The 16,119-nt window shown below is 43.5% G+C and overlaps 1 protein-coding gene across 1 annotated transcript in view; it reads left to right on the plus strand.

The window, feature by feature from the left end:
• Window positions 1–6,967: 6,967 nt before the first annotated feature.
• Window positions 6,968–16,119, plus strand: part of LOC143147444 (uncharacterized) — a 101,922-nt gene continuing 92,770 nt past the window's right edge. The window contains exon 1 of the mRNA XM_076312690.1: window positions 6,968–7,410. Within this exon, the coding sequence (XP_076168805.1) occupies window positions 7,100–7,410 (311 nt within the window). The 5' untranslated portion in view covers window positions 6,968–7,099. The remainder of the gene's footprint in view (window positions 7,411–16,119) is intronic.

A 16,119-nucleotide genomic window follows, 5' to 3' on the forward strand; every position in this document is an offset into this window, starting at 1 on the left:
CGAATCGAATAATTGATTAACGTTCATCGTCTTTCATCGGGTCGTTACACGAGTTTCTCCGTGTTTAACTTCGATCCAAATTAAACATACGTAAACGTGGACCTACCGACACAAACCGCGACAAATCCGTAGCTTTCGATCGCGTCGAATAATTGATCGAGCATTGTTCTTTGTCGATTCGTCGCACGAATCTCTACGTATTTGACTTTCAGAACCTTCGATTCAATTTCAAAGCACATAAACACAAACCTACCGACACAAACCACGACAAATCGATCATTTCTAGTCGCGTTGTACAATTACTGAAATTTTTCGCTAATTTTTTATCAAATCGTTTCAAAAGTCTTCGCGTATCCATTTCACAGCTTCGTTGCGTTGAAATTGACATTAAATATTGCTAAAAGGTGACTTGGATAAATTAATTTACCAAGGAGAAATGATTATCCGAGAGAAGGATCGGTGAACGATTAATATTTTTCGCATACGTGTAGATGTTCCCCTCCGATGTGATTCGGCCGAACAAAAATACACAAAGTTTCGCGGAACGACCCGATACAGTGTAGGTTATGATTTAGCGGGGAATGCACCGAGATTCTTGCGGGATTAGAGAGCCATGAGTCATCGAGTATTTTCCACTGTTTCTTCAACTGTTTCGAGCATAGAGACTTTAATAAGCGAACGAGGGATAGAGGGGAATAGCGAATTTTCTCAAAGTAAAAATAGAACGAATACATGTTCTCCTGTTAAATTCAAAACGTACCATCGGAATAGGTATAATTACCCCGCATTTAACAACGAATCGGATCGTTCGAACGTTTCAAACGTACGAGCTACCTCGATATCTAAATTAGGAATTGTATAAACCCCAATAAACAGGCGTCCCGTGATACTTCCGTTTCCATCGTCAGAATCCACGAGACTTTACCAATGTCCTCTCCTGCGTTGGTCGTACAATCGAATCCTAAAAGACAGGATTAAATATACGCAATCCGAGCAATCTCTATGCAGATACTCGTTATCGTAGTCGAGTTCGTAGACTCTGTTTTCAGCTTGATCTCTGGCACGAACTAAATCCGGACTTAACGAATACCTATAACAGACCTAATCCAAGAACGACACAGATCAAACGTATATCCAGCGTAGACTTAACGCAGACCTAGCGCGAATCGAACTCGTCTAAATGATCAACATCGGTGTAGACGCGTTTCATCGGACATCTGGTTTATCGGACGCATCTTTTTAGTTTATCGGACCTTTCTCCACGTTCATAAACGAATAAAGTTTGCCGAGCATCGCAAAACACATCGATCTCAATATATCTCAATAAATGTTTGCTTTATTTTCATTCGTAGACTCTTCGGTAGATGTTGGAAGTTTGCGATAACACAGTAACTCGGTAGACATTTCACGAGACTAATTTAATCAAGAAAACAACCGGTATTCTCTCTCTCTCTCTCTCTCTCACACTCTCTCTCTTTCCGCGATCGTCGACGAGTCTAAACAATTTCAAACTTCGAGACACTCCAGATCAGCTGTACCTCGATCGACAATTATACAAATTTCAATAAACGGTTCTATCGCGTGTTACAGCTGCGTTCATAGACTGTGAACTCGGCAAATGTGTATCAACACTGTGTTTCAATAGACACGCGTTCCTCGAGACACCTGATTAATCGAAAGCACCGACTATGTTCATAAACGGATCGAGTGGATCGGTCTCTCCATATATGGACACCGATCGTACAAATTTTGATGGTATTTTCACTTCTGGACTCTCTTGCGAAAAATTAGACGTTCGTTTCATCGGGAACAGTGGCAGTATTGGTAAATAGGTCAGATGGTCTACACATTCCCAATGCATCGATTGTACTTGGGTCGTACGATTGTACAATACAATTGTACAAATTTCGGTAGATGCACGTTCGTTCGTAGATTCCACCGCTGAGCATCGGAATCTTGTAGCATTATCGCTCCTTCACGGATACGTTTCGTAATCCGGTTAATCGGGGAACTGTATTCGCCAATAGGTGAGATCATCTGTGTGTAGTCTTAACCCGTCGATCTGCCAGTACCTGAGTCGTCGATTAGAGAAATTTCAATAGACGTTCGATGCAGCTCCGCTCCTAGAGTTCCAGGACTTCGACAGACACGTTTCAGGGGACATCGGGTTAATTGGAAGCACGAGCAATATTCCTAAATAGGTCGGATCATCCATAGAGCCCAAACACGTCGTCTACTCGTACCTAGGTTGTCGATCGTACCACGTTTCAATGGACATTCGCTTCGCCCGCGTTCTATTGCTAACTTCAATACATTGATCGGAGGTGCAAGCAGTGTACACGGACATATCGGATGGTCCACACAATCGAAACGCGCGAATTATACCTGTACCTGGATTATGGATCGCGAGCATTTCAAAAACTGTTCGATTCGTTCGACGAGAGACTCCACGAGACCTGTACGTTGATTTCAACATTGTGACCCAGCAGACGAGTTTCACAGGACAGTTGATAGGAAAAAAAATACTATTCGCAAATAGATGAGATTCTTCGAAGGTTGAAATTTCTACGGACCTGGGTTATAGATCGTGAACATTTCAAAAATTGTTCGATTCGTTCGACGAGAGACTCCACGAGACCTGTACGTTGATTTCAACATTGTGACCCAGCAGACGAGTTTCACAGGACAGTTGATAGGAAAAATAATACTATTCGCAAATAGATGAGATTCTTCGCGGATTCAAATTTCTACAGACCTGGATCATACGGATCTGGATGAACATCCTCTTTGTTTTCGTTAAAAAATCCTATTCGTCAGGTCCTACACGTCTATTTCACTATTATGACCCAGTGGATAAGTTCCACGAGACAGTTCATCGGAAAAATTACAGTGTTCGCTAAAGAACGAGATTATTTTCGCGCTCCAATTTCCCTGTTCCTAAATCGTAGATAGACATCTTCTTTGCTTCCATTCCTGGATCTCGTTCTCTAGATTCTACACGTCGATTTCAATATTATCGTCTACCAGACAAGTTCTACGAGACAGCTGATCGGAAAAACAAGATTGTTCACGAATGGATGGGATTCTACGCGCGTTCCAATTTCCCTGTATTTGGATCGTACAGTTAACCGGAAGCTACAGTGATCGCGAACGGGTCTCAATAGACATCCTCTTCGTTTTCGTTCATAGACTCCTTTCGCTAAATCCTACACATTTGTCTCAACATTATCACCCAGCAAACGAATTCCACGTGACAGTTAATCAGTAGCTACAGTGTTCGTGAATAGATCTTAATAAACATCCTTTTTGTTTTCATTCATAGACTCCTTTCGCCAAATCCTACACATCTATCTCAACATTATCACCTAGCGGACGAGTTTCACGAGAGAGTTCATTGTAAAAATTACAGTGTTTGCTAACAAACGAGATTCTTTGAGCAATTCTACTCTACCTGGATCGTAGATAGATATTTTCTTCTCTTTCGTTCATAGACCTCATTCACAAGACCCTACACGTCTATCTCAACATTATCACCTAGCAGACGAATTCCACGTGACAGTTAATCAGTAGCTATAGAACTCGTGAATAGATATCCATAGACATCTTCTCTGTTTTCGTTCATAGACTCCTTTCGCTAAATCCTACACATCTATCTCAATATTATCACCTAGCAGACGAATTCCACATGACAGTTAATCAGTAGCTATAGTCCTCGTGAATAGATATCCATAGACATCTTCTTTGTTTCCGTTCATAGACTCCATTGGCCAGGTTCTACACATCTACCTCAACATTATCACCTAGAAGACGAATTCCACATGACAGTTAATCAGTAGCTACAGTGCTCGTGAATAGATATCCATTGGCCATCCATAGATATCTTTTCTGTTTTCGTTCATATACTCCTTTCGCTAAATCCTATACATCTATCTCAATATTATCACCTAGCAGATGAATTCCACCTGACAGTTAATCAGTAGCTACAGTGCCCGTGAATATATCTCAATAGATATCTTCTCTGTTTTTGTTCATAGACTCCTTTCGCTAAATCCTACACATCTATCTCAACATTATCACCCAGCAGATGAATTCCACATGACAGTTAATCAGTAGCTACAGTGCTCGTGAATAGATATCCATAGATATCTTTTCTGTTTTCGTTCATATACACGACTACTTCAACATTATTACCTAGCAGACGAATTCCAAGTGACAGTTAATCACTAGCTACAGTGCTCGTGAACAGATCTCAATAGATATCTTCTCTGTTTTCGTTCATAGACTCCTTTCGCTAAATCCTACACATCTATCTCAATATTATCATCTAGCAGACGAATTCCACGTGACAGTTAATCAGCAGCTACTGTGCTCGCGAACTGATCTCGTTAAACATCCTCTTCGCTGTCGTTCGTAGACCCCATTTGCTCAGTGTCCTAGGACTCCAACAGTGTCCCGTTGGACAAGTCCCGGTTCGTCCGAGGATCAATCGTCTAAACGTCTTCCCCCCTCCCCACTACCAAAGAGCCAGGTGGTCGGTCAGGAAGAATCGTTCTCGAATCCGTATTCCGTAAAATCGTCGCCGATTTTCCGCGCGGCGCGAGAACTCCTACTATTTATAAATGGTTTGAACCCGGTCGCATTGGCGAACCTCGGTCCGCTCGAGCTGCCGCCTCGTGGGCCGCCGGCGTGGGGAACAATTCGCCACCCCATGGTAAAAATAGAAGCTCCTAGCCAGCTAGCCGAAGCTCGAGGCTAGAGCTCGAGCGCGAGCGAGCGAGCGACCGCTCTAGCATCATCGCTAGAGCGGACGGACAGACGTACGGAGGTGTTACGGAGGTGTACGGAGGTGTACGGAGGTGTACGGAGGTACGCGCAACGGCAGAGTGAGCAACGTCGCGACCTCGACGATGATCGACATCGAAGCTACCCGATGATCATGACGAAAACGATAACGACCACGACGACGACGGTGTCGGTGATGCTGGTGTTCCGCGTCGTCTCGTCGTCTCGAGGCCCGTCCTCTACGCCGCCGTGAGAAAAACGGATCAGTGCGCGCGTGTGTGGCTGCCCTGTTCACGTCCACGTCCACCTCGTTCGTTTCCCCGCACGGTTTTCGTCGTGTCTCCTCTACGAGCGAGCTGTTTCGTCCGTTGGTTGCTCGCTCGCGGACTAGAACCGGTCTCGGGGGCAACGTAATCGGTCCACGTACGTTCCCCTGGACCGAGGTAACACCGAGGCTACGTCGCCGCCGTCGTGTGAAACGCTTTCGTGAAGTCTAGTGAATATTTTAAGACCGACAGAGGAGTCCTCGTGTAGTTAGAGAGACGGCGCAGGGCTGATTCACTCGTTTCGCCTCGCGACAAGCAGATCCATCCCCACCATCACGGGGTACAACGGTTACACACGACCTGGTGGTCGTCGACGTTCGTGGACACCTATCCCCAGGGGGGGCTAACCGTTTAACACGGTCAGAGGGACCCGCGGTATACCCTCGGTTACACTGTCCCCACCACCCACCCTCCTCCCTCCTCCCTCCCTCCTCCCTCCATCTACTCCTTCCCCCCCGGGTCTTCGGGAGGAAAGAAAAAAAAGCGAGCTTTCGCGCCTTCGTTTCGCGGGCTGGCCGACCGCGAAGCACAGGAGCGACCGAGAAAGACGAAGAGAGAGAGAGGGCCACATTCCGAGCGGATCACGGATGCTTATAGAAGCGTTGCGTAACGGCGTCAGACGGACGGCGAAACCGCGGCTGGTCGGGGCCGTCGTGTTTCGACAACTTCGACGAAAAACCCTGCCACGGATCCTCTTCTGGCATCGAGGCGTACATCGAACGCCCTGGAGACGGATACCATTATCGAGAATAAGAAACCCCGGGTGTGCTCGTCGCAGTGGTGTTCGGGTCTGTGCCGTTTATATACAAGGTGCTCGATCCGGATCGAACCGATAGTTCGACGTACTCGGGACGTTCCCGTCGATAACCGTGGCGCGTGATCACGGTGTTTCGCGGTTCGCGTATTACACGCGTTGGTACACGTGGGTGCTGGGTGAATAGTGGGTGACGTGTTCGATACCACGAAGGGGTTCAGGACCCCCCTCTACCCCCGTACCAGAGCACGTAACGGGGAAGGGTAATCGATCACGCGTTGATAGAAACGATCGAAGGTACGAGAAGTTGGCAAGTGACGGGACTGGGGGTACCGAGATCGTGATTACGGGGAGGAGGTGGAGGAGGAAGGTGTTTTCCAGGTTGATCCTGGCGGCCGGTGTATCGATTCCGCTCGCGTGTCCCGTGCGTTCTCAAGGCCAGCTACGGCACGACAGGGGAGACGCGCGCGATCCTCGGGGCTGGTGGCCTGTGTCGATCCGTTCGACGGAGACTCGGAGCTCGCCGTGACGATGTTCATCTCGGTTCTCTGTTTCCTCTCCTACCGACACGGGACCTAAAATTAACCCGTGTCGAATCCTAGAAAATTTCGCGTCTAGCCTCACTTCGGGCCGAATCTCGTATTTTTAGATCCGTGTGTGTGTGCACGGGGAACGTGAAAAATCGCCCGCGTGTCCTTGACACCCGCGGGCATCCGTGTCGAATCGATAACGTCGGTGTAACGTGTCGTTAACGACACACCGTGGTACGAGGAGAGCGGAGGATCCGACTGTTCGATCGCACGGCGACTCGCGAGTCTCCGAGGCCCGATCGCGGTGATCCGTACGACCGGTCGTACGGTCGAGGTGAACACGCCCGAATAAACGGACCGTGCGTTGGTGGTCGAACGACGGAGATCACCAGAAGGGCTTGTTCGGTGATATTGCAGAGGTCCGTTGGTACGCGTGAGACGGGAAACGTGGAGACGGACAGGAAGGATGGAGCAACGTCCAGGGGTACGCGCGTGCGATTTTTGCTAACGGGCCAGCGCGACGATAACGACGACGAAGACGAAGACGACGAAGACAACAACAACAATTACGACCACGACAACGACGACCACGACCACGACGATCACGACGAAGAAGAGGAAGAGAAAGAGCAAGATTACGACGTGGGTGGTGGGGAGATCACGAGAAGGTGGTGGAGGAGGAGGCGGTGGCAGAGCGGTGCAAAGAGATGCAGCAACAGCCGCAGTCTGGCCAACAGTCCGGGGCACCGAACGGGGTGGCAGGTGGTGCCCAATTGCCGCAAACAGGTGGCATAGGCTCTAACCAACCTGGAGCGACAGGTACCGCCACGGCGGCGTCAAATCGTGCCCAGGTTAACGGTGGCAGATTCGATTTCGACGATGGCGGCACCTACTGCGGCGGTTGGGAGGACGGAAAGGCACACGGACACGGCGTCTGCACGGGACCCAAGGGCCAAGGTGCATACTCCGGTAGCTGGCACTATGGGTTCGAGGTCTCCGGCGTCTACACCTGGCCTAGGTGAGATCAGATGTTCGGTTTCTTATTAATTTTTGGCATGCTATCAAAACACGTCCGACGCTACTGTCTCGGCTTTTCGAGGCAAACGTCCACGAGAGCGATGGTTCTCGGTTGGATGTGTGGATCGCCACTGCCCTCGAAATACAGTTTACGTTTCCTATCGATGCTCCGAGAACCTTGAACCGTGAGCTTTGAATCTTCTCGATGGGGTAACAACACTTCTTTAGGTGAACACGCGCAGCCTACGGCTGGAAAGAGGTCTTTTCAATGTTTCTGAGATTTTTAACGATAGGGAGAAGCATTGCCTACGAAAGTCGAGTAACTTTAAACGGGGTAAATGATTGCAAATTGTGTCTTTGCGAGTGGAGACGTAGACTGACGATGATCAAAAACTCTTGAATCGAGTTCTTAGGATTTCTTCACCGGGACAAGCACTTTGTTAGGTGGGTACGTAGAGCCTTCAGCTGGAAAGATGATTCTGAAATTTTAAACGATAACTTTAAACTGGGTAAATGATTGCAAATGGTGTCTTTGCGAGTGGAGACGTAGACTGACGATGATCTAAAACTCTTGAATCGAGTTCTTAGGATTTCTTCACCGGGACAAGCACTTTGTTAGGTAGATACGTAGAGCCTTCAGCTGGAAAGATGATTCTGAAATTTTAAACGATAACTTTAAACGGGGTAAATGATTGCAAATGGTGTCTTTGCGAGTGGAGACGTAGACTGACGATGATCTAAAACTCTTGAACCGAGTTCTTAGGATTTCTTCACCGGGACAAGCACTTTGTTAGGTAGATACGTAGAGTCTTCAACAGGAAAGATGGTTCTGAAATTTTTAACGATAGGAACAAGCATTGTCTACGAAAGTCGAGTAACTTTAAACGGGGTAAATGATTGCAAATGGTGTCTTTACGAGTGGAGACGTAGACTAACCAACTATCGATGATTAAAATCTCTCAAGTTCTTAGAATCTTGTCACCAGGACAAGCTTGTCACTTGTCCTTCGTTAGGTCAATACGTAGAGTCTCTAGTTGGAAAAATATTTCTGAAAATTTTAACGATAGGAAGAAGCATTGTTTACGAAAGTCTAGTAACTTTAAACGGGGTAAATGATTGCAAATGGTGTCTTTGCGAGTGGAGACGTAGAGTAACCAACTATCGATGATTAAAATCTCTCAAGTTCTTAGAATCTTGTCACCAGGACAAGCTTGTCACTTATCCTTCGTTAGGTGGAAAGATGTTCCTGAAATTTTAAACGATAGAAAGAAGCATTGCCTAAGAAAGGCGAGTAACTTTAAACGGGGTAAATGATTGTAAATGGTGTCTTTGCAAGTGGAGACGTAGACTAACGATGATTAAAATCTCTCGAAAGAGTTCATAGGATCTCGTCAACGGGACAAGCAATTTGTTAGGTGGATACGTAGAGCCTTCAGCTGGAAAGATGGTTCTGAAATTTTAAACGATAACTTTAAACGGGGTAAACGATTGCAAATGGTGTCTTGGCGAATGGTGACGTAGACTAACGATGATTTAAAACTCTGGATCCGAGTTCTTAGGATCTTGTCACCAGGACAAGCTTGTCACTTATCCTTCGTTAGGTGGATACGTAGAGTCTCTAGTTAGAAAAATATTTCTGAAAATTTTAACGATAGGAAGAAGAATTGCCTACGAAAGTCGAGTAACTTTAAACGAGGTGGACAATTGAAAATGGTGTTCTTGCAACTGCAGAGATAGACTAACCATCTATCGATGATTAAAGACTCTTGAACCGAGTTCTCAGGACCTGTCACTTATTCTTTGTTAAGTGGCTACGTAGAATCTCCAGCTGGAAAGATGTTTCTGAAATTTGTAACGATAGGAAGAAAAATCGCCTACGAAAGTCGAGTAACTTTAAACGAGGTATACGATTGCAAATAGTGTTTTTGCGACTGTAGAAATAGACTAACCACCTATCGATGATTAAAAACTCTTGAACCGAGTTCTAAGGACTTGTCACTTATCCTTTGTTAAGTGGATAGGTAGAATCTCCAGCTGGAAAGATGTTTCTGAAATTTGTAACGATAGGAAGAAGAATTGCCTACGAAAGTCGAGTAACTTTAAACGGGGTATACGATTGCAAATGGTTTCTTCGCGAGTAGGGGCGTAGAGGAGATTCGAAGGTCAACTTCGATTTTTTCTGTTTAGTCGAATGTTTGGTTCTCGAAGGTAGTATGTGGTGGAACGATGCATTTCGAGAATACAAATATCGAGGTAAATTTAACCTAAAATTAGTAGTTTCCGAGATATTCGGCTTACGAGGCAGAGTTAAAGGTACGGTCTGCTGTTTGTTTACATCCGAGGCAACGAGCACGCGCGCCATAGCGGTTCAACGATTACAATTCTAATACACATCTCGCGAAAAACTGATTTTTCGATGGACGTACAGTGGTGTTTTTATTTTCGAAATTTATCGTTCCGTAGAATTCTGCAATAAAACACTCGCGAGGAAAGTATTGTTGTCCGGTTATCATCCTCGATGCTACATAAATTTTTCAAGCAATGCTACTCTTCCCGTTATTTACAACAATCTGAGTATTAAGTCGATCTGTTTGCAGCGAGACAATATGTACAACTTAGCAAATCGAATTTTCTTTAAAGAAAAAAATGAATTGAGTATCGTAATTTTACAAGATTTTATATTGTGGGTATCGAGTGAATCTTATTTCAGTTAACAGACAATTTTGGTGCATTTTTCAAAAAATATTTTACATTCTTCCTAACGCATATTTTGAATCAGACTTTCGTTTCGGTGTCAATCGTATTGTGCACATTCGTTTTATTCTTCATCGTTTTCGTTACAGTCGCGATTCCTCGAAAAAGAAGAAAAATCGTTTCAAAAATATTCCAACCGGTTAGAATTTCACGTTTCTCTCCGAACCGGATGTTTATTTATGAAAATTTCTGAATTCGTTCTATAAATGGGACACCGGTGCACAATGGTTTGAATCGGAGCTAGCAGGAAGTACGTTTAGAAATATGTTAGAAATGTAGGGTATTTTTGCGGCACTTGTACGAGTAAATGCAGCTTCGCTAATGGCAGATATGATACTTTTCGAGGTCTTTCTCCCCCCCAAACCCCGCCATCGTAGCCACTGAAACCTTTTTCGTTTCAAATTCTAAAACGAGGTCTAAATAAACGATGACACGACTCTCTGTACTTAGATAAAAAAAAGAAGAAAACGAAAAAATATTCCAAAATAAATGAAACCCGAGAAAAGAAACGTTCCGGGTTGAAAAAAGAAATATTTGTATAATAACCGACTGCTGTTTCGAAGTAAAAAGTTATTCGGACAGGTGCTCGCGAAAATGTTTCGATAAATGGAGAAAAAGTAATGAAAGCGTTACAGTTCCCTGATTCTCGTTCAACTTTTACGATATATACGAAACCTCTCTCTCTCTCTCTCTGTTCGTTACGGATTAACGTTGATCTCGGCTGAGCCAGACTCCATACACACTGTTAATTCCTAGATTGTATAAGCCAACTTCCGTAAGCGGCGTGTCGTTGTTGGATATCGACTTGGATCTTAAATTTAATTAACGAAAGTTAGACCAATCTCCAAATCGACGGGACGTGTCGAGCACCTTCTTTCTCTTATCGAGCAAACTTTGCTACACCGGACAGTAAAGACGAGGACATTTCACTCGAGCGAATTCTAATTCGCCCAATACGAAAACTTTCAGGTTTCACTGATCGCGCAGTTCGACATCGCTCTGGTCCGTAGACGGATGTTAGATAAAGACGAAGATCGATGTTAATGAAACTGGCTCAGCCTCGTTAGCTCATTCCAATCTACACAGATCACGAATATCTTAGGGATACAGAGGCCGGATCGATATATCAATAGCTCTCGAGAGCCTTCGAGCGCAAACACCCACCTCGAAAGCTAAATCTCCTTGGAATCGGTCGTAAGAGGATTGAAACAATTACAAGTGAAAAAAATAGCCTCCAATAGAAAACGACTCCACTCGACGAGGTTCAACAATAACACATTCTCCATTTACCTCTTCGAACTGTTTACGAGTCTCCCGAAACCTCGTGAAGATTGTTAATAAAATCGAAGGAAAACACTCGGTACTTTCGTTTCGGTGTCAATCTTATTGCGTACATTCGTTTTATTCTTCTTCGTTCCGTTACAGTCGTTATTCTTCGAAAAAGAAGAAAAATCATTTCGAAGATATTTCAGCCGGTAGAATTTTACGTTTCTCTTCGAACCGGATATTTATTTATGAAAATCACTAGTGAATCGATAAATCCACGAACAGGAAAACGGTGCGCGTAACAACGAAGAGGAAAATTTCAGAAAATTAAGTTCCCTTCGCGTTCGATAACAGAGGGGGGAATCGCTAACCTTGATAACGCGGAAATTTTCTAATTTCGAGGGTGGAGGCTGGCGGGGCGAATTAGGGCAAGTTGGAAAACTCGTGGAACGGTGGAAAACGTTGTTGGAAAATGACGTCGTTCTCGTTCGTAGAAATTGGAGCGAACGTTGACAGAACGGAGGGAAGTTTTGAGGAAAGAGGAAACGTTCCTTCGATAGGCTCGACGTCCCGAAATAGTGACCGGTTTTGTTCTACCCCTGCCTAGCCGCCACTAACGGCGTCAATTCGAGATGAACGGGAGACCTTGACACATATATCTCGGCATATACCTGGGGCCGGGCGGGAATCTCCCGATCCTGAAAGTGGGTCACCGAGTGCAAGGACAACGAGTCCGGGTCACTGGGATCCCGACGTTTAGGACCTAGTTCATGGACGCGGCGGATAATCGCTTCCACGAATCTCCCAGGATTCGTGCACTCTCGGCCGGCAACTGGAAACCGGGGGAGAGAAAAAATCATTCTACCGACCAGGGACGTGTTCTCAGATCGTGCGCACTGCGAGCCACGGATCAGGAGTTCAGGAAGCGACTTCGCGACCATTTCAGACTGGTCCGAGAATAGTGTTCTATAGAGAGAGAGAGAGAGAAAGAAAAAAAAATGAGACGAGCATCGTAACGGTACTCTCCATTCGGTTACGAACAACGGTTCAGGAGTTTAGGAAGCGATCTCGCGATGATTCCAATCCGATTCGAGAATAGGTCTTTCGTGGGAAAAAAATATCATCGTACGGTGCTCTTCGTTCAGTTTCGATGGTTCAGGAGTTCAGGAAATTACTGATAGACGATTTCAGACTGATCTGAGAATAAGTCTTCCATGGAATAAAAAAATATCATACAGTGCTCTTCGTTCAGTTTCGATGGTTCAGGAGTTCAGGAAATTAATGATAGACGATTTCAGACTGATCCGAGAATAATAATCTATAGGAAAAAAATATCATACAGTGCTCTTCGTTCAGTTTCGATGGTTCAGGAGTTCAGGAAATTACTGATAGACGATTTCAGACTGATCTGAGAATAAGTCTTCCATGGAATAAAAAAATATCATACAGTGCTCTTCGTTCAGTTTCGATGGTTCAGGAGTTCAGGAAATTACTGATAGACGATTTCGGACTAATAGAATGCTAATCTATAGAAAAAAAAAGAGTATCGTACGGTACTTTCCATTCAGTTATAAACAACGGTTCAGGAGTTCAGAAAATGATTTCGTTACAATTTCAACCTGATCTAAGAATAGAATTTTTTCTCTATAGAAAAGAAAAGTCTCATACGATGTTCTCCATTCAATTTCAAACAATGGTTCAGGAGTTCAGGAATTCAGGAAATAACTTCACGACGATTTCAGACTGATCCGAGAATAATATTCTATAGGGAAAAAAGAGTATCTCCATTAGATTACAAACAATGGTTCAGGAATTCAGGAAATGATTTCGTTACAATTTCAACCTGATCCAAGAATAGATTCTCTATAGAAAAAAAAGTCTCATACGATGTTCTCCATTCAATTCCAAACAATGTTTCAGGAGTTCAGGAAATAACTTCACGACGATTTCATACTGATCCGAGAATTATATTCTATAGAAAAAAATAAATATCGTACGATATTCTTCGTTCAGTTCCAAGAAATGGTTCAGAAGTTCAGAAAATAATTTCGCCATGATTCCAATCCGATCGGAGAACAGATTTTCCATAGAAAAAAATATCATACATTGCTCTTCATTCAGTTTCAATGGTTCAGGAGTTCATGAAGTGATTTCGTAACAATTTCAACCTGATCCAAGAGTAGGTTAACGTTACTCTATAGGTACTCTATAGAAGAAGAAAAAAAGTCTCGTGTAGTGTTCTGCTCTCCATTCAGTTCCAAACAATGGTTCAGAAATTCAGAAAACGATTTGGCAACGATTCAAGCCTGTTCCGAGAGTAGATCTTTCTTGGAAAATATAATTCAAAGAATCTGAAAACAATTCGGCAACCGTTTCAATCCGGATGGATTTTCTTCGGAGAATTCTCCCACGCGGTATGGTATTCGTGACCTGTACGTGTTACAAACAATGGTTCAGGGGTTCAGAAGACGATTTGGCAACGATTCGAGCCCACTCCGAGTGTAAGACTCCCTTTGAAAAATTAATCTTCCCGCGCTGCGCCGCGCTTGATTCTCGGTTCGTGCGCACTACGAGCGAGGGATCAGGAGTTCAGGAAATGATTTCGCAACGATTTCAGCTTTCACCGGAGTGTAGTTTTTAGAAAAAAATTAATTTTACCGCGTAACCTCGTGTTCTTCGTCCGTGAGAGTTACAATGGTTCAGGGGTTCAGGAAACGACTTGGCAACAATTCAAACCCGATTTCGGATCAAGTTTTCCGACGAGAATTAATCATTCTTCCGTGCAGCGTTATCTTTACGGTTCGTCTGAGTTACGAACAATGATTCGAGGGTTCAGAAAGTGATTTGGCATTGATTCAAGCCTGATGGGTGAGTTGGTCTTCTTTGGGAAAAATAATTCACCCGCATTGCGTGGTATTCTAGGTTCGTGCGCACTGTGTACGTCGGATCAGGCGTTCAGGAAATGATTTCGCAACAGTCCCAGCCTTACCTGAGAGCAAGTAAAAAATATTTTTCCAAGAATTGTTCTATTTTCAGTTCATTTAGAAGTCACAGTTCAGAAGTTCGGGAAATGATTTCGCAACAGTCCCAGCCTTACCTGAGAAAGTTTCCCAAGGGAAAAATATTTTTCCAAGAATTGTTCTATTTTCAGTTCATTTAGAAGTCACAGTTCAGAAGTTCGGGAAATGATTTCGCAACAGTCACAGCCTTACCTGAGGGCAAGTTTCCCAAGGGAAAAATATTTTTCCAAGAATTGTTCTATTTTCAGTTCATTTGCAAGTGACAGTTTAGAAGTTTAGGAAATCATTTCATAATGATCTCAGCATCATTTGAGAGCTAATTTTCCAAAGAAAAAATATTTTTCCAAGCTTTGTTCTATTTTCAATTCATTTGCAAGTGACAGTTCAGAAGTTCAGAAACTCATTTCATAACGATCTCAGCATTGTTTGAGAGCTGATTTTCCAAAGAAAAAATATTTTTCCAAGCATTGTTGTATTTTCAGTTCATTTGCAAGTGACAGTTTAAAAGTTTAGGAAATCATTTCATAAAGGTCTCAGCATCATCTGAGAGCTAATTTTCCAAAGAAAAAATATTTTTCCAAGCTTTGTTCTATTTTCAATTCATTTGCAAGTGACACTTCAAAAGTTCAGAATATCATTTCATAAGGGTCATCTGAGAGCTAATTTTCCAAGGAAAAAATATTTTTTCAAGCATTGTTCTATTTTCAGTTCATTTGCAAGTGACAGTTTAAAATTTTTGGGAAATCATTTCATAAGGGTCTCAGCATCATCTGAGAACTAATTTTCCAAAGAAAAAATATTTTTCCAAGCATTGTTCAATTATCAATTCATTTGCAAGTGACAGTTTAGAAGTTCAGGAAATCATTTCATAAGGGTCTCAGCATCATCTGAGAGCTAATTTTCCAAACAAAAAATATTTTTCCAAGCATTGTTCTATTTTCAGTTCATTTGCAAATGACAGTTCAGAAGTTCAGAAACTCATTTCATAACGATCTCAGCATCGTTTGAGAGCTAATTTTCCAAAGAAAAAATATTTTTTCAAGCATTGTTCTATTTTCAGTTCATTTGCAAGTGACAGTTCAAAAGTTCAGAAAATCATTTCGTAAGGGTCATCTGAGAGCTAATTTTCCAAGGAAAAAATATTTTTCCAAACATAGTTCCATTCTCAGTTCGTCCACATCGCAATTGAGGGTTCAGAAGTTCAGAAAAAGATTTCACAATGCTCTCAGCCTCGTCTGAGAGTAGATTTTCCAAGGAAAAAATATTTTTCCAAACATAGTTCTATTCTCAGTTCGTCCACGTCGCAAGTGAGGGTTCAGGAGTTCAGAAAAATATTTCACAATGCTCTCAGCCTCGTCTGAGAGTAGTTTTTCCAAGGAAAAAGTATTTTTCCAAACATAGTTCTATTCTCAGTTCGTCCACGTCGCAAATGAACGTTCATGAGTTCAGAAAAATTTTTAACAATACTCCCAGCCTCGTCTGAGAGTAGATTTTCCGAGGAAAGTATATTTTTCCAAACATAGTTCTATTCTCAGTTCGTCCACATCGCAATTGAGGGTTCAGGAGTTCAGAAAAAGATTTCACAATGCTCTCAGCCTCGTCTGAGAATAAATTTTCCAAGGAAAAAATATTTTTCCAAACATTCTCCTATTCCCCGTTCGTCCACGTCG

Source organism: Ptiloglossa arizonensis, chromosome 5 (genome assembly GCF_051014685.1).
Source record: "Ptiloglossa arizonensis isolate GNS036 chromosome 5, iyPtiAriz1_principal, whole genome shotgun sequence".
NCBI lineage: Eukaryota > Metazoa > Arthropoda > Insecta > Hymenoptera > Colletidae > Ptiloglossa > Ptiloglossa arizonensis.